General features: G+C 41.6%; 2 protein-coding genes across 2 annotated transcripts; both read left to right on the top strand.

Moving 5' to 3' along the window:
- Nucleotides 1-10,153: 10,153 nt before the first annotated feature.
- On the top strand, nt 10,154-11,320 carry LOC113091207 (uncharacterized). The gene is made up of 5 exons (XM_026256635.1): nt 10,154-10,685; nt 10,736-10,835; nt 10,915-10,987; nt 11,066-11,178; nt 11,314-11,320. Exons 1-5 carry the CDS (start codon nt 10,169-10,171, stop codon nt 11,318-11,320), a joined length of 810 nt encoding a protein of 269 aa, XP_026112420.1. The 5' UTR covers nt 10,154-10,168.
- Nucleotides 11,321-17,016: 5,696 nt separating this feature from the next.
- On the top strand, nt 17,017-18,919 carry LOC113091208 (zona pellucida sperm-binding protein 4-like; the record flags this gene model as incomplete). The annotated part of the gene is made up of 8 exons (XM_026256637.1): nt 17,017-17,506; nt 17,557-17,744; nt 17,818-17,915; nt 17,987-18,142; nt 18,216-18,410; nt 18,483-18,630; nt 18,711-18,783; nt 18,855-18,919. Coding segments are annotated over exons 1-8 (1,398 nt in total), but the record flags the coding sequence as incomplete, so codon positions are not given.
- Nucleotides 18,920-18,925: the final 6 nt, after the last annotated feature.

The raw sequence follows: 18,925 nt of genomic DNA, 5'->3' as shown, positions 1-18,925 counted from the left end.
TAGTCTTTTACATTTCTTATAAATATTTCTGCCTTGTTTAGTGATTCTAATCCACATCGGATCAAGTTATTTCAAACACTTGCTGCTGACTAAGAGTGAGTTTTGAGAACAACTTATTTTAAAAAGTCTTTAATGCTGATGTTATAACTGTTATCTTTCTGAAATGATCTGCAGCGCAGACTCTAACCACAAAGGAACTCCGCCTTTGTTCATAACCCCTCCTCTAGCCCCAGCTGGCCCGCTTTGGCCCAAGGTTTTTGTCGGGCCAAAAAACCCTGGCCGTTGGCCCCGAGGAAGCCCCGGCGAGGCACGATCAAGCCCCGGAAGTGACAGTGGAAACGCGACTGGTCTTGGCACGTGCTAGCACGCCCGGTCTTAGCTCCAGAAGCCAGTTCCACAACAACCTAAGCTGCAGTTTCCGATTCAGAAGCCAGTTCCACAACAACCTAAGCTGCAGTTTGTTAAACCGCTAACTGTTAAATTTAACCTGCTCTTGTTCTAGTGACTGTCCAGTGTATTAGAGATGGTCAGTGTGTGTAGTGGTGTCTCGAGATGTTACCTTGCCTCGACTGAGTCTGGATTCGGTTCATCTACTGAGTGGAAACGACCCACCTTGTGCTCCTGTGGGGTCTACACCTTCCTTTGCTATATATCAGTTCCCTGTGACCACATGTGGCACGAGCGTGATGGTGAGCAGCTGCTACTAGTTTAATTCTGCATCACTTATGATGGACTGGATGCTGACACTGTTTCTATTCACAGGAGGACCACGGATATGTGGTTTATATGAAAACAGAATGACCTCATTGTATGAAGTGGGGATTGGACCATATGGTTCCATCACAAGGGACCGTCATTTCTAGGAGGTGATCCATGACTTGGTGTGGCCATTAATCCCTGATAAATGCTACAAGCTCGCTGTGTGTCGTCCAGGTTTCTCTTCCAGTGTAGATATTCGGGAACTTCCGTGGAAGCTCTGGTTGTGGAGGTCAACTCTGTTCCTCCACCTCCACCAGTAGCTGCTCCTGGACCCCTCAGGGTGGAACTCAGACTGGCCAATGGCCAATGTGTCACCAAAGGCTGTGCTGAAGGTAAGGTCTTGTCCTGTGTCTGCCTAAAGCCTTTCAAACTGGAGTGTGGTTAAACCCCAGTGTTGTTCCTCAGGGGATGAGGCCTACACGTCCTACTACAGTGATGCTGATTATCCCATCACAAAAGTCCTGCGAGAGCCTGTGTATGTTGAGGTGCACATTATGGAGAGGACTGACCCCAACATTGTCCTGATGCTGGGACGTTGTTGGACTACTTCAACCCCCAGTCCACTCAGTCTCCCCCAGTGGGACCTTCTGATCGACGGGTGAGTGTACAGCCAATCTTTATCCAGTTAGTCTGCTGAGAGACCCTTTCTAACCCTCTATTTTGTCTTCAGATGCCCTTACCAGGACGACCGCTATCTGACCACACTGGTTCCAGTGACTGGATCGTCTGGTCTTCAGTTCCCAACCCACTACAAGCGCTTTGTGAAGATGTTCACATTTGTAGATCCAGCCTCACTGGCTGCTCTGCAGGAAACCGTATGCCCTCCTTTACTTGAACATTTGTGTATTTACTACTTGTGGATTCTATGACTTGAGCCTCTTTCTTCCCTGTCAGGTCTTCATCCACTGCAGTACAGAGGTGTGCCATCCATCATCTGGCTCTTGTCAGCAAAGCTGCACCAAGAAACGTGAGTTCTTGCCTTCTCTCGACAAGAGGAACTGAGCATTTTAGAAGTGCGTTCTCACTTCTAACACTCTTCTTTCAGGAAGAGACACTCGTATCAAGGCTGTCTCTGGGGAGCAGACTGTGGTTTCTAGTGGAGAAGTTACTCTGGTCATGTAAATCTAGTGTTTTAAATAAACCGTGCAGAACCCCAAGGTATCTCTTTGTCTATTGTTTTGGTTCGGCAGAATCCGGGATTACATGCCTCTTCCCAGTTTTTTTTTTCTCCCACTATTAAACCAAGGTTTCACAACCTCTTGTAAGGTTGTGCATACCTTTATCCATCCTCCAGTTGCTAACCTGGGGCAGCACAAGGTTCCCCTTTTTTAATTTGTCTTCCAAACAGTAGTTTGGTTCTCAATATTCGCAATCTACAGTTATGTGGATTACTTGCGGCTTTTGTTTTAAATACCAGTTTTTAATGGTAATCAATTCTCGACCGTCTTGACGCAAACACAAAACCGTGTCAATTGACCTCAACTCAAATTAATGCTATAAAAGGGATCCTCCTCCCGAAAATGAAAATTGTGTCCCTAATCACTTACCCCCGTGTCGTTCCAAACCTGTAGAAAAAGAGTCTTTCTTACTAGATACATAATCAACATCTGTTCACAAAGCTGACACCTCAAAGTTTACTGTTCAGGAATCAGAATTACTCAGACGGTTATAATTGAGATATACGTAAGCTCAAACATGTCAGCAAAAATATTAAAAACCTATTTAAGTGTATTAAATGATGTAGGATATGATTTTAGATACATAATGACGCTAAAGCCACAAGTCTACAAAGACCATGTCATGTGTTTTTAGAGAAGGCTAATAAACTTGTTTTATGACTCTTGGAATGCGATCATCTCTTGTTTGGACCAGCAAAACTGCCCCATTCATGATTCTATTGTTCTTACGAAATGAGCCTTTCACACAGCCTTTCACTATTTGACGCTTTTCAGTGAATCTATGAGAACACAAACCACTGCAGACTTGACTGAATATGAATGCTTGGTGAGTTTCTATTCTAAAAATGACTCCTATTTATTTTGTACTACTGACATAAATGACGGTCACTGCAACAATGTTTTATCAAAACATTCATCAAATATTGAAGCTAGAGTCTTTAAACTTTCAACTGATGCACAGTTTCTCCAGGTCAAGTGAGAGAGTGATATTTAACTTGCTGTGAAAGTAAAACAATAATCTGGGGCCGGTGTCGATCCTTGACAGCAAAGGGGTTAAATATATTTTGGTTGAAAACCAGGAGGCCTGTGACCATCCCATATACTGCCAAGGACCAGAAAAGTATGAAAAGCACCATCGGAATTACCCATCTGCCATCAGTGTATATACCGTAACGTTAGGAAGCGATGAGAACACTTTGTACACAAATGAAACAAAGACTTTATTCAACAGATGGTCTCCCCTGTCTCTCCCCACATCACCCTAGCGCGATTTTGAAAAACACCCGCTGAACACAAACTGAATATGCTATTGTTAGCCGCAACAAGGACGTGCAGTTCTCTTTCAAATCAAAGCGTAAATTTATGTAGAAAACATATGCTTGTGGCGCGGCTGACACAGAAGAACATACACAGACTACTCCGAGGATTCTTTTCTGGACCTTTTCAGTGCATTTTACTTGGCAGCCTGTGGTCCAATCACAAGCCTCCTGGTTTTCAACCAAAATAAGTTGTGTTCCAAAGATAAACGTAGCTCTTATGGGTTCGGAACGACTAGGGGACAAGTGATGACGATTTTCATTTTGGGGTGGAGTACCCCTTTAGTATTGAAACAAAACCACCCAAGATGTTGCACAAGTGACAAACCAACAGTTTTCAAAAAAGGTCAATCACTGGGAGTCCAAACATTAGTTCTATTTGGGTGTCATTTCGTCAATGATTTTTCAGAATTCTAACTGACCTGCTACTGCACAAAAAAAAACCTTACGTCAGAACAGGTTCTGCAAGTTTGGCACACCAAATACTTAACTGAACAATGTTAAGCCTATAAATAACCCATTTGAAGGTGGAAAATGTTGTGCCAGTGTTAATACTGGGAGTGCGCTTCTATTGTACAAGGATTTAAAAAGCATGAGAGATGTTAACAAAGAGCATTAGGAAACAAATTTAACTGAGCAAACCTATTTGGGGATGCAAGGAGGAAATTAAACTGCTCATTTGAAGTTACCAACACGAAGGAAAATTAAGTTCACTGCATAAGATGCACGCAAAATCTGCAGTGCTTCAAGGAAGTGGACGTTCACACAGAACTCTTTTGGCACAAGTGCCAATAAACAGAATTCCCTTTACAGTATCATGGGCAATGTATTCCACCTTTACAGTACTCCTAAAAAAGGGAGCTCACAGCAGGTCCCTTTAAAAGGTTTATTAATTTCCCTAAAGAGAAAAGGGAGTCTTTCCTTCTGGCAAGAGAATGGGTACAGTAGGACTACCCACTTCCTCGCAAAAAATCAATTGGTTAAACTATACAAGAAAAACAGAAACAAGAATAAGTTTGCTCCCCCACATTTATTGAAGACCAGCTAAAGTCTTCTTGTGCTCTTGAACCACTACAGGACCGAGCGAGGACTTCCCTTCCCATTGAAGGCCTAGAAAAAGCAGACACCAAAGTTAAGTGCCTGAAGGGTCAAAAACCAAGCTTAAAAGCACCTTCCTACCTCCAAAAGGAGAAGCAGCAGTTCCACCATCAGGACCACATGTTGAGTCACAGGAACCACAAACCTGGTTGTTCCCATCAGCAGCAAGCCACCTGCAATACGAAAAATCAGACATGGCACCTTTAATGTATTTGTAAGTGGCATGAACATACCCATTGTCAAAGGAACAGGATTTGTGAAGCGCGTCACTAGGTACAGAAGCTCTGCAAGAAGATCTGCATGGGACACCACGGGTAAGGGGACACAAACCAAAGCAAATGGGAGAGGTCATTCTCCAACACTCAATACATACAGAAGGACTGGATCCCCCCTGGAACACGAATGCCTCCTGCTGGAACCGGATTTTGTCTTCCTGGGATCGAGGCATGAAGCGCTAGCTGGAAGCTGTGACCTTGGCATCCACAAGACATCTAAGGTGTAAAAAGTAGTTGTCAGGGACAAAGTGGTTACAAGCAAACTTGAGAACAAGTCAACTCTGCAGCATCTGGTGACATGAACACACCCATGATTCTCAATGAACCAATATCTCGGAAGGGCGTTCACATCAGGTACTTGGGTGGCCACACAGCGGTCCACAAACACACGCAGAGGGACGTGGTTGTATACATTCACAGCAGTGTTGGGGTAGTTACTCAAAATGTAATTAGTTACTAGTTACTCCTGTAGTGTTGGGGTAGTTACTCAAAATGTAATTAGTTACTAGTTACTCCTGTAAATTGTAATGAGATTACTTTACTAGTTACTGCATTTGAAAAGTAACGTCACTACTTATTACTTTACTTTTTTTAGGGCCCTATAAAATCTGTTTTAATTTTTCTCAACTTCTTTTTAATGGTTACATTTAGTTGTATTCATCAAAAAGCATGTCTAATTCATTTAATCCATAACATTTATACATTTTCACAGCAATTTATTAAAAGTTTAACAAATTACATGTTTAGGGCCCTATGAAATGTTTTTTTTTTTCCCCTCAGAAATTCTGTTGTGTATTTACATTTTTCTGGTTATTAAATGAAGGCATAAAACATTCAATTAGATTTTCTTTTAAATAAAAAATTGCATTTCTTTTCTTCTTCTGAGAAATATATTTTCAATCGGAGTATGAACAAACACAAACTATGCAGCATATAGTAAAAACAATTGCACAAATTTTCTTCAACAATACAGTGCAAAAACAGTGCAAATGATTCACAAACTACATAAAAATGAGTGAGAAATATTCAGAGTGCAACAGAAAAAAAGTGCAAATATCTTTATGAACTGTATAAATTATAGAATGATTTACATAGTATGCATAATATAAATGATCGATCCGTTGACTGTAATCTGTGTCAGAATCGATTTTACCGGGACGTCGCCTAGCGAACCCAAGACATAAATCCCAGTGATTTATCAGATATGTACCACTGTTTCATCCTTGTTTTTGATTTGTTTTATCTCAAAGTACTCTGTTGAGTGTTTTTGTGCTTTTTCGGACGGTTTTCTCATGCAAATGCATTATTGTGTGTTTGTATTCATGCACTCACGACAGACTTTACTTTCACTTTGTTTTCGGTCATTTTCCAAAGCAGTAGGTTATGTTAAGTAATAGTTCAAAAGACTACTTATTGGTTTAATATGGGAGAGTTTGAACCAATCTGGACACGGGGGTGGGACTAAGCGTCACCAATCATTTCTGTTTGGCTCAGAGGAACGAAAGCATTGGTTTCTTCTGACAAATCAATGTTGTCAAAATGCGATGACGTAATCACGTACACTATGGCGCAGTGTTGTAGTCGAGACCAGCTCATTTGAGTCCGAGTCCAGATTGAGTCCAGAGAGGGTCGAGTCCGAGTCAAGACCGAGTTCAGAAAGGGTCAAGTCCGAGTCAAGACTGAGTTCAGAAAGGGTCGAGTCCGAGTCAAGACCGAGACCAGAGAGATTGGGTCTGAGACAAGACCTAAAGAAATCTTCAAGAGTATGTCAAATGTTTGGTGGAAACAATAAAGGTTAAAAGGGCCACATAGTATGTGGTGTAAAGGTAATTTTATTAGTATTATGAAGTGTTACTTGTCAATATTAAGTGCTCATTTTCACATAACATCGTTGTACCACTATACACATCCATATAACCTTTCTAGTACACATAATATTACTCAGTGTTGTAGTCGAGACCAGCTCATTCGAGTCCGAGTCCAGATCGAGTCCAGAGAGGGTCGAGTCCGAGTCAAGACCGAGTTCAGAAAGGGTCAAGTCCGAGTCAAGACCGAGTTCAGAAAGGGTCGAGTCCGAGTCAAGACCGAGACCAGAGAGATTGGGTCTGAGACAAGACCTAAAGAAATCTTCAAGAGTATGTCAAATGTTTGGTGGAAACAATAAAGGTTAAAAGGGCCACATAGTATGTGGTGTAAAGGTAATTTTATTAGTATTATGAAGTGTTACTTGTCAATATTAAGTGCTCATTTTCACATAACATCGTTGTACCACTATACACATCCATATAACCTTTCTAGTACACATAATATTACTGTACGACTCTATATTGTAATTCTACATAACACTTCTAGTACAAGTAACATTACTGTACCACTATACCTGTAAATGTTCAACTGTAACAGCTTTTACATAACTTTTAACCTTGAAGCTTAGCTAATGACTGCTAATATCCTTACAATGTATTGGATTATGTGCACTTTAGATGTTGTGAAGATTAGAGATGAAAATATATAGCATAATTACTTTTCAAAAAAATAAGTGAGGAGATCATCCAGCTACCCAACCAAGCACGATGTGGTCTCATGATCAATCCACCCCGACTAAAAACTCTCTCTACTGCCGCAGAGGAAGCGGGGACTGACAACAGTTACCATTTTATCACTTTCTGTAACAGCAACGGATAATCTAATGCTAATTTCCCTGGATGGTGTGTTTTAATGCAGGGTAAAATACACACTATTTTTTTTTGTTACGGAGGGCATACACACAAGAGCCGAGTGACTGTCCAGGAAAATTTCATCCAAAAGTGTGTATGTGCCAGGGGAAGAAAGCTGGATCAAATGCCATATAAGTTCAATGCATTCTGTCAGACATTGTTTTTGAGGGGGAGATGTTTAGTGTTGAGACAGTCAGTCTGTGTCTGTATTCATTATATAATTTAACTAAACAATATTTGTTTTTTTTCTGTGACCATTTTGTCCTACTTTGTAAAAATAACACAGTTGAGAGAAATAATGTAGCAATGTGGCTTTCTGGAAAGCGGGATCACTACAGGCGGATGGCAGGAGGGTAACTTAAGGCCGGTGACACACTGGCTGCGTGGCGTCTCTGCTGCATGCTAGAAGCGTGGTGGCTGCTTCGCGTTTTCTGTGTCTTTACACACCAGAAGCGTGCCTGCACGTGGCGCTTGGCGCGCTGCTGCGGCTGTAGGTGACATAGAGGGAGGCCGCCAAAAAACCAGGCTGTTGTCTTCATGACAACAATATGAAATTTATTTTTTTATTTTTTTACACACCTACTGATAAGACACCATCAACAGGATTGACGGCAAAATAGAGTATGTTTGACAGGTGCAATATTTGAAAATCGAACATTATTAAATTTATTTTTAAAATTACATTTATATCTGAATTTATGTCAACCTATAGACTTTCAAATATCAAAATGTCATGAATTAATATGTATTTGTGTACAAAATGACATATAAACATATTTTCCTAGTATATTTTGCCTGGAAACACTTCCAACATGCATGCGTGTCGCGTGAAAAATAGGCGTCGGTTCTATTTCTAGCATTCACAGGTTTTACGCGCGTCTCACGCAGACAGTCTGCAAGATCTAACCGGTTAACATGGGAGCCGAATTAAAAACAGACACGCCACGCAGCTGAGGCGCTTGCACCACGCATCCAGTGTGTCGCTGGCCTAACGTCTCACGTCAAAAGAAAATCACCAGTCATTGGATGTGTCAATCATACATCAATTTAAATAAACATTAACATACAGTAATAATCATGAAATATTTTGATTGGGACTCGAGTGGCCTCGGGCATAAGTCCGATTCCTAATATGTTCGAGTCCGAGTCAATACCGAGTCAAAATGCACACGAGTCCATGACAAGACCGAGACCATTAAAATACGGTCTCGAGACCGAGTCCGAGTCTCGAGTACTCAACACTGCTATGGCGCCTCTAAGCGCTAAGATCAATCGTTATCGTTAACGAGAAATATGAGGAGGGTTCTTCGAAAAAAAGAACCCATTCCAAAAGGCATCTTAGCAAGTCATGCCATAACACTTGGTTACCAGAGTAAGCAGTTATTAAGAGTCTTTCCTACTATAAGAGAACCGTCCCATGGATGGTTCCCTGAATCTAGAACGTCAATACCAAAACAAGGGCCTATTTTTAGCAGGGTTCAATAAATCTAGTAACACTTAACAGCTCAAGACACTGTTGCAGTCCTGCAGTTCATTCTCAAAAGAAGAGCACCTTAGAGCCTGGGACCAAACCAACAACAGGACATCCTCCCAGAGTCAGACCAGATGGCTGGATCAGTTCACCATTGCTAAACAAGTCCTGCTGTACCTCCACATGAATCCGGTTCTCACCGCATTGAATAGCTACACTACTGGGGGTCACAGGTTGCCTCAAATGGAAACCCACTGCCATCTCACTCGATACTTCTGGAACAATGGGAAACCTCCAGTCCAAAGGCTTCACTGGACCCTGCAACACCTGCTTCTCCTTTAGACCAAGAGGCTCTTGTGCATATCCAGTGTAGTTGAGACTCTGAAACGGAGAGGCCTTCTGCAAAGTGTTCCCAAGCATTTGAGAAAAAACAGGCACTCTGGAAGCTGGATATGATTGATGCTTCTTGCTTTTTGGACTTTGACTGGAACTCAAACTTCCAAAAGCATTCTTCAGATCACACACCACAAGCACAACCAGCACTAACACCTCCAAAGGTCTCTGGACCTGTAATTAACAAATGAAAACATTCTGGAATGTCACTAGCCAATGGAAGTCTTGATAAGGTTCTGAGATTTTCATCTACACTTATTCACAATTTTACAATTAAAGTTTGACAGTGTGTCTACAATAGACAAAGAATGTCATTTAAAAAAGCGCCTGATACGACTCAAATAAGAGAGAATATTCATAAAAATCTCTCTCTTTTTTAAAGAGTTTTTAGTTTATCATGGGAAAAGATTTGGAAAAATGTAGAATTACATCACTTGCTCCACAATGAATCCTCTGCAGTGAATGGGTGGCAACAGAACGAAAGTCCAAAGAGCTATTATAAATATCAAAATAATCCACAAGTAATTCACATCGATTACGGTCTTGTGAAGGGAAAGGCTGTGTGTTTATAAGAAACAAATCCATCGTTGAGAAATTAAAATGAAAATGATTGCTCTGCTCTGATTGGCTGTTTCACAACACGGATCTCTTCTGTCCACCGTGAACGATGGCGAGATTAGGCATCCAACCTGATATGTTTGAGCCTGTATCAGACGAAGATAAAGATTTGGAAAGAATGTTTAGCGTCCACATGAAAGAGGCTTGACAGAGTTGTCAGTGAAGATGTGGACTCTGTGTTGCTTTTATAAGCGTTTTTCTCATTAAGAATCGAATCTTGAGATCCAATGAGAATCACCCAGTTGTTAATGAAGAGGGAGGGACTATCGTTAATTAGCTGAAATCTGTAGAAAACGAAAAGACCAAAGGGCAGTAGCTTCACTTTGTGTTTAGCTGTTGAACAATGGCTGGAAGTTGGTGTTTGACTCAGATTTTGGTGGTCTGTGCTTTCTGTCATGCTGTTCCACAGTGGAGTAAATCGCTTCAGGATGCTCAAGCTCTGATGATCCAGCAAACTGACCAGCAGTTTCAGCTCCAGAAGCCAGTTCAACTGCTAACTAACCAGCAGTTTCCACCTCAGAAACCAGTTCAACAGCTAACTAACCAGCAGTTTCCGCCTCGGAAACCAGTTCAACAGCTAACTAACCAGCAGTTTCTGCTCCAAAAGCCTGTTCCACAACCACCTACACCGCAGTTTCCGCTTCAGAAGCCAGTTCCACAACAACCTAAGCCGCAGTTTCCGATTCAGAAGCCAGTTAAACAGCAGTTTCAGAAGCCAGTAGTGAAGGCAGAATCCCTTAATAAATGTGCTGTAGCTGATTCTGAGCAGATCCAATGTGGTCTACCTGGGATCCGTGGTGCTGAGTGTGAAGCTATCAACTGCTGCTTTAACGGACAGCAGTGTTTCTATGGGAGGGCAGGTAAGCGTTCACAATCTTATTCTGTTAAATTTAACCTGCTCTTGTTCTAGTGACTGTCCAGTGTATTAGAGATGGTCAGTTTGTGGTAGTGGTGTCTCGAGACGTTACCTTGCCTCGACTGAGTCTGGACTGGCTGCTCTGCAGGAAACCGTATGCCCTCCTTTACTTGAACATTTGTGTATTTACTACTTGTGGATTCTATGACTTGAGCCTCTTTCTTCCCTGTCAGGTCTTCATCCACTGCAGTACAGAGGTGTGCCATCCATCATCTGGCTCTTGTCAGCAAAGCTGCACCAGGAAACGTGAGTTCTTGCCTTCTCTCGACAAGAGGAACTGAGCATTTTAGAAGTGCGTTCTCACTTCTAACACTCTTCTTTCAGGAAGAGACACTCGTATCAAGGCTGTCTCTGGGGAGCAGACTGTGGTTTCTAGTGGAGAAGTTACTCTGGTCATGTAAATCTAGTGTTTTAAATAAACCGTGCAGAACCCCAAGGTATCTCTTTGTCTATTGTTTTGGTTCGGCAGAATCCGGGATTACATGCCTCTTCCCAGTTTTTTTTTCTCCCACTATTAAACCAAGGTTTCACAACCTCTTGTAAGGTTGTGCATACCTTTATCCATCCTCCAGTTGCTAACCTGGGGCAGCACAAGGTTCCCCTTTTTTAATTTGTCTTCCAAACAGTAGTTTGGTTCCCAATATTCGCAATCTACAGTTATGTGGATTACTTGCGGCTTTTGTTTTAAATACCAATTTTTAATGGTAATCAATTCTTGACCGTTTTGACGCAAACACAAAACCGTGTCAATTGACCTCAACTCAAATTAATGCTATAAAAGGGATCCTCCTGCCGAAAATGAAAATTGTGTCCCTAATCACTTACCCCTGTGTCGTTCCAAACCTGTAGAAAAAGAGTCTTTCTTACTAGATACATAATCAACATCTGTTCACAAAGCTGACACCTCAAAGTTTACTGTTCAGGAATCAGAATTACTCAGACGGTTATAATCGAGATATACGTAAGCTTAAACATGTCAGTAAAAATATTAAAAACCTATTTAAGTGTATTAAATGATGTAGGATATGATTTTAGATACATAATGACGCTAAAGCCACAAGTCTACAAAGACCATGTCATGTGTTTTTAGAGAAGGCTAATAAACTTGTTTTATGACTCTTGGAATGCGATCATCTCTTGTTTGGACCAGCAAAACTGCCCCATTCATGATTCTATTGTTCTTACGAAATGAGCCTTTCACACAGCCTTTCACTATTTGACGCTTTTCAGTGAATCTATGAGAACACAAACCACTGCAGACTTGACTGAATATGAATGCTTGGTGAGTTTCTATTCTAAAAATGACTCCTATTTATTTTGTACTACTGACATAAATGACGGTCACTGCAACAATGTTTTATCAAAACATTCGTCAAATATTGAAGCTAGAGTCTTTAAACTTTCAACTGATGCACAGTTTCTCCAGGTCAAGTGAGAGAGTGATATTTAACTTGCTGTGAAAGTAAAACAATAATCTGGGGCCGGTGTCGATCCTTGACAGCAAAGGGGTTAAATATATTTTGGTTGAAAACCAGGAGGCCTGTGACCATATCCCATATACTGCCAAAGACCAGAAAAGTATGAAAAGCACCATCGGAATTACCCATCTGCCATCAGTGGATATACCGTAACGTTAGGAAGCGATGAGAACACTTTGTACACAAATGAAACAAAGACTTTATTCAACAGATGGTCTCCCCTGTCTCTCCCCACATCACCCTAGCGCCATTTTGAAAAACACCCGCTGAACACAAACTGAATATGCTATTGTTAGCCGCAACAAGGACGTGCAGTTCGCTTTCAAATCAAAGCGTAAATTTATGTAGAAAACATATGCTTGTGGCGCGGCTGACACAGAAGAACATACACAGACTACTCCGAGGATTCTTTTCTGGACCTTTTCAGTGCATTTTACTTGGCAGCCTGTGGGCCAATCACAAGCCTCCTGATTTTCTTCCAAAATATGTTGTGTTCCAAAGATAAACGTAGCTCTTATGGGTTCGGAACGACTAGGGGACAAGTGATGACGATTTTCATTTTGGGGTGGAGTACCCCTTTAGTATTGAAACAAAACCACCCAAGATGTTGCACAAGTGACAAACCAACAGTTTTCAAAAAAGGTAAATCACTGGGAGTCCAAACATTAGTTCTATTTGGGTGTCATTTCGTCAATGATTTTTCAGAATTCTAACTGACCTGCTACTGCACAAAAAAAAACCTTATGTCAGAACAGGTTCTGCAAGTTTGGCACACCAAATACTTAACTGAACAATGTTAAGCCTATAAATAACCCATTTGAAGGTGGAAAATGTTGTGCCAGTGTTAATACTGGGAGTGCGCTTCTATTGTACATGGATTTAAAAAGCATGAGAGATGTTAACAAAGAGCATTAGGAAACAAATTAAACTGAGCGAACCTATTTGGGGATGCAAGGAGGAAATTAAACTGCTCATTTGAAGTTACCAACACGAAGGAAAATTAAGTTCACTGCATAAGATGCACGCAAAATCTGCAGTGCTTCAAGGAAGTGGACGTTCACACAGAACTCTTTTGGCACAAGTGCCAATAAACAGAATTTCCTTTACAGTATCATGGGCAATGTATTCCACCTTTACAGTACTCCTAAAAAAGGGAGCTCACAGCAGGTCCCTTTAAAAGGTTTATTAATTTCCCTAAAGAGAAAAGGGAGTCTTTCCTTCTGGCAAGAGAATGGGTACAGTAGGACTACCCACTTCCTCGCAAAAAATCAATTGGTTAAACTATACAAGAAAAACAGAAACAAGAATAAGTTTGCTCCCCCACATTTATTGAAGACCAGCTAAAGTCTTCTTGTGCTCTTGAACCACTACAGGACCGAGCGAGGACTTCCCTTCCCATTGAAGGCCTAGAAAAAGCAGACACCAAAGTTAAGTGCCTGAAGGGTCAAAAACCAAGCTTAAAAGCACCTTCCTACCTCCAAAAGGAGAAGCAGCAGTTCCACCATCAGGACCACATGTTGAGTCACAGGAACCACAAACCTGGTTGTTCCCATCAGCAGCAAGCCACCTGCAATACGAAAAATCAGACATGGCACCTTTAATGTATTCGTAAGTGGCATGAACATACCCATTGTCAAAGGAACAGGATTTGTGAAGCGCGTCACTAGGTACAGAAGCTCTGCAAGAAGATCCGCAAGGGACACCACGGGTAAGGGGACACAAACCAAAGCAAATGGGAGAGGTCATTCTCCAACACTCAATACATACAGAAGGACTGGATCCCCCCTGGAACACGAATGCCTCCTGCTGGAACCGGATTTTGTCTTCCTGGGATCGAGGCATGAAGCGCTAGCTGGAAGCTGTGACCTTGGCATCCACAAGACATCTAAGGTGTAAAAAGTAGTTGTCAGGGACAAAGTGGTTACAAGCAAACTTGAGAACAAGTCAACTCTGCAGCATCTGGTGACATGAACACACCCATGATTCTCAATGAACCAATATCTCGGAAGGGCGTTCACATCAGGTACTTGGGTGGCCACACAGCGGTCCACAAACACACGCAGAGGGACGTGGTTGTATACATTCACAGCAGTGTTGGGGTAGTTACTCAAAATGTAATTAGTTACTAGTTACTCCTGTAGTGTTGGGGTAGTTACTCAAAATGTAATTAGTTACTAGTTACTCCTGTAAATTGTAATGAGATTACTTTACTAGTTACTGCATTTGAAAAGTAACGTCACTACTTATTACTTTACTTTTTTTAGGGCCCTATAAAATCTGTTTTAATTTTTCTCAACTTCTTTTTAATGGTTACATTTAGTTGTATTCATCAAAAAGCATGTCTAATTCATTTAATCCATAACATTTATACATTTTCACAGCAATTTATTAAAAGTTTAACAAATTACATGTTTAGGGCCCTATGAAATGTTTTTTTTTTCCCCTCAGAAATTCTGTTGTGTATTTACATTTTTCTGGTTATTAAATGAAGGCATAAAACATTCAATTAGATTTTCTTTTAAATAAAAAATTGCATTTCTTTTCTTCTTCTGAGAAATATATTTTCAATCGGAGTATGAACAAACACAAACTATGCAGCATATAGTAAAAACAATTGCACAAATTTTCTTCAACAATACAGTGCAAAAACAGTGCAAATGATTCACAAACTACATAAAAATGAGTGAGAAATATTCAGAGTGCAACAGAAAAAAAGTGCAAATATCTTTATGAACTGTATAAATTATAGAATGATTTACATAGTATGCATAATATAAATGATCGATCCGTTGACTGTAATCTGTGTCAGAATCGATTTTACCGGGACGTCGCCTAGCGAACCCAAGACATAAATCCCAGTGATTTATCAGATATGTACCACTGTTTCATCCTTGTTTTTGATTTGTTTTATCTCAAAGTACTCTGTTGAGTGTTTTTGTGCTTTTTCGGACGGTTTTCTCATGCAAATGCATTATTGTGTGTTTGTATTCATGCACTCACGACAGACTTTACTTTCACTTTGTTTTCGGTCATTTTCCAAAGCAGTAGGTTATGTTAAGTAATAGTTCAAAAGACTACTTATTGGTTTAATATGGGAGAGTTTGAACCAATCTGGACACGGGGGTGGGACTAAGCGTCACCAATCATTTCTGTTTGGCTCAGAGGAACGAAAGCATTGGTTTCTTCTGACAAATCAATGTTGTCAAAATGCGATGACGTAATCACGTACACTATGGCGCCTCTAAGCGCTAAGATCAATCGTTATCAGTAACGAGAAATATGAGGAGGGTCTCCGAAAAAAAGAACCCATTCCAAAAGGCATCTTAGCAAGTCATGCCATAACACTTGGTTACCAGAGTAAGCAGTTATTAAGAGTCTTTCCTACTATAAGAGAACCGTCCCATGGATGGTTCCCTGAATCTAGAACGTCGATACAAGGGCCTATTTTTAGCAGGGTTCAATAAAATCTAGTAACACTTAACAGCTCAAGACACTGTTGCAGTCCTGCAGTTCATTCTCAAAAAAAGAGCACCTTAGAGCCTGGGACCAAACCAACAACAGGACATCCTCCCAGAGTCAGACCAGATGGCTGGATCAGTTCACATTGCTAAACAAGTCCTGCTGTACCTCCACATGAATCCGGTTCTCACCGCATTGAATAGCTACACTACTGGGGGTCACAGGTTGCCTCAAATGGAAAACCCACTGCCATCTCACTCGATACTTCTGGAACAATGGGAAACCTCCAGTCCAAAGGCTTCACTGGACCCTGCAACACCTGCTTCTCCTTTAGACCAAGAGGCTCTTGTGCATATCCAGTGTAGTTGAGACTCTGAAACGGAGAGGCCTTCTGCAAAGTGTTCCCAAGCATTTGAGAAAAAACAGGCACTCTGGAAGCTGGATATGATTGATGCTTCTTGCTTTTTGGACTTTGACTGGAACTCAAACTTCCAAAAGCATTCTTCAGATCACACACCACAAGCACAACCAGCACTAACACCTCCAAAGGTCTCTGGACCTGTAATTAACAAATGAAAACGTTCTGGAATGTCACTAGCCAATGGAAGTCTTGATAAGGTTCTGGAGATTTTCATCTACACTTATTCACAATTTTACAATTAAAGTTTGACAGTGTGTCTACAATAGACAAAGAATGTCATTTAAAAAAGCACCTGATACGACTCAAATAAGAGAGAATATTCATAAAAATCTCTCTCTTTTTTAAAGAGTTTTTAGTTTATCATGGGAAAAGATTTGGAAAAATGTAGAATTACATCACTTGCTCCACAATGAATCCTCTGCAGTGAATGGGTGGCAACAGAACGAAAGTCCAAAGAGCTATTATAAATATCAAAATAATCCACAAGTAATTCACATCGATTACGGTCTTGTGAAGGGAAAGGCTGTGTGTTTATAAGAAACAAATCCATCGTTGAGAAATGAAAATGAAAATGATTGCTCTGCTCTGATTGGCTGTTTCACAACACGGATCTCTTCTGTCCACCGTGAACGATGGCGAGATTAGGCATCCAACCTGATATGTTTGAGCCTGTATCAGACGAAGATAAAGATTTGGAAAGAATGTTTAGCGTCCACATGAAAGAGGCTTGACAGAGTTGTCAGTGAAGATGTGGACGCAGCCTCTGTGTTGCTTTTATAAGCGTTTTTCTCATTAAGAATCGAATCTTGAGATCCAATGAGAATCACCCAGTTGTTAATGAAGAGGGAGGGACTATCGTTAATTAGCTGAAATCTGTAGAAAACGAAAAGACCAAAGGGCAGTAGCTTCACTTTGTGTTTAGCTGTTGAACAATGGCTGGAAGTTGGTGTTTGACTCAGATTTTGGTGGTCTGTGCTTTCTGTCATGCTGTTCCACAGTGGAGTAAATCGCTTCAGGATGCTCAAGCTCTGATGATCCAGCAAACTGACCAGCAGTTTCAGCTCCAGAGGCCAGTTCAACAGCTAACTAACCAGCAGTTTCCGCCTCGGAAACCAGTTCAACAGCTAACTAACCAGCAGTTTCTGCTCCAAAAGCCTGTTCCACAACCACCTACACCGCAGTTTCCGCTTCAGAAGGCAGTTCCACAACAACCTAAGCCGCAGTTTCCGATTCAGAAGCCAGTTAAACAGCAGTTTCAGAAGCCAGTAGTGAAAGCAGAGTCCCTTGATAAATGTGCTGTAGCTGATTCTGAGCAGATCCAATGTGGTCTACCTGGGATCCGTGGTGCTGAGTGTGAAGCTATCAACTGCTGCTTTAACGGACAGCAGTGTTTCTATGGGAGGGCAGGTAAGCGTTCACAATCTTATTCTGTTAAATTTAACCTGCTCTTGTTCTAGTGACTGTCCAGTGTATTAGAGATGGTCAGTTTGTGGTAGTGGTGTCTCGAGACGTTACCTTGCCTCGACTGAGTCTGGATTCGGTTCATCTACTGGGTGGAAACGACCCACCTTGTGCTCCTGTGGGGTCTACACCTTCCTTTGCTATATATCAGTTCCCTGTGACCGCATGTGGCACGAGCGTGATGGTGAGCAGCTGCTACTAGTTTAATTTTGCATCGCTTATGATGGACTGGATGTTGACATTGTTTCTATTCACAGGAGGAACGCGGATATGTGGTGTATGAAAACAGAATGACCTCATCGTATGAAGTGGGGATTGGACCATATGGTTCCATCACAAGGGACAGTCATTTAGAGTAGGTGATCCATGACTTGGTGTGACCATTAATCTCTGATAAATGCTACAAGCTTGCTGTTTGTTGTCCGGGTTTCTCTTCCAGTGTAGATATTCGGGAACTTCCGTGGAAGCTTTGGTTGTGGAGGTCAACTCTGTTCCTCCACCTCCACCACTAGCTGCTCCTGGACCTCTCAGGGTGGAGCTCAGACTGGCCAATGGCCAATGTGTCACCAAAGACTGTGCTGAAGGTAAGGCCTTGTCCTGTGTCTGCCTAAATCCTTTCAAACTGGAGTCTGGTTAAACCCCAGTGTTGTTCCTCCGGGGATGAGGCCTTCACGTTCTACTACAATGATGCTGATTATCCCATCACAAAAGTCCTGCGAGAGCCTGCGTATGTTGAGGTGCACATTATGGCGAGGACTGACCCCAACATTGTCCTGATGTTGGGACGTTGTTGGACTACTTCAACCCCCAGTCCACTCAGTCTCCCCCATTGGGACCTTCTGATTGATGGGTGAGTGTACAGCCAATCTTTATCCAGTTAGTCTGCTGGGAGACCCTTTCTAACCTTCTATTTTGTCTTCAGATGCCCTTACCAGGACGACCGCTATCTGACCACACTGGTTCCAGTGACTGGATCGTCTGGTCTTCAGTTCCCAACCCACTACAAGCGCTTTGTTGTGAAGATGTTCACATTTGTAGATCCAGCCTCACTGGCTGCTCTGCACGAAACCGTATGCCCCCCTTTACTTGAACATTTGTTGTATGTACTACTTGTGGATTCTATGACTTGAGCCTCTTTCTTCCCTGTCAGATCTTCATCCACTGCAGTACAGACGTGTGCCATCCATCATCTGGCTCTTGTGAGCAAAGCTGCACCAGAAAACGTGAGTTCTTTCCTTCTCTCGACAAGAGGAACTGAGCATTTTAGAAGTGCGTTCTAACACTTCTCTTTCAGGAAGAGACACTCGTATCAAGGCTGTCTCTGGGGAGCAGACTGTGGTTTCTAGTGGAGAAGTTAATCGAGCG

Source organism: Carassius auratus, unplaced genomic scaffold (assembly GCF_003368295.1).
Source record: "Carassius auratus strain Wakin unplaced genomic scaffold, ASM336829v1 scaf_tig00214136, whole genome shotgun sequence".
Lineage (NCBI taxonomy): Eukaryota > Metazoa > Chordata > Actinopteri > Cypriniformes > Cyprinidae > Carassius > Carassius auratus.
This window is presented reverse-complemented; position numbering and strand designations above follow the sequence as displayed.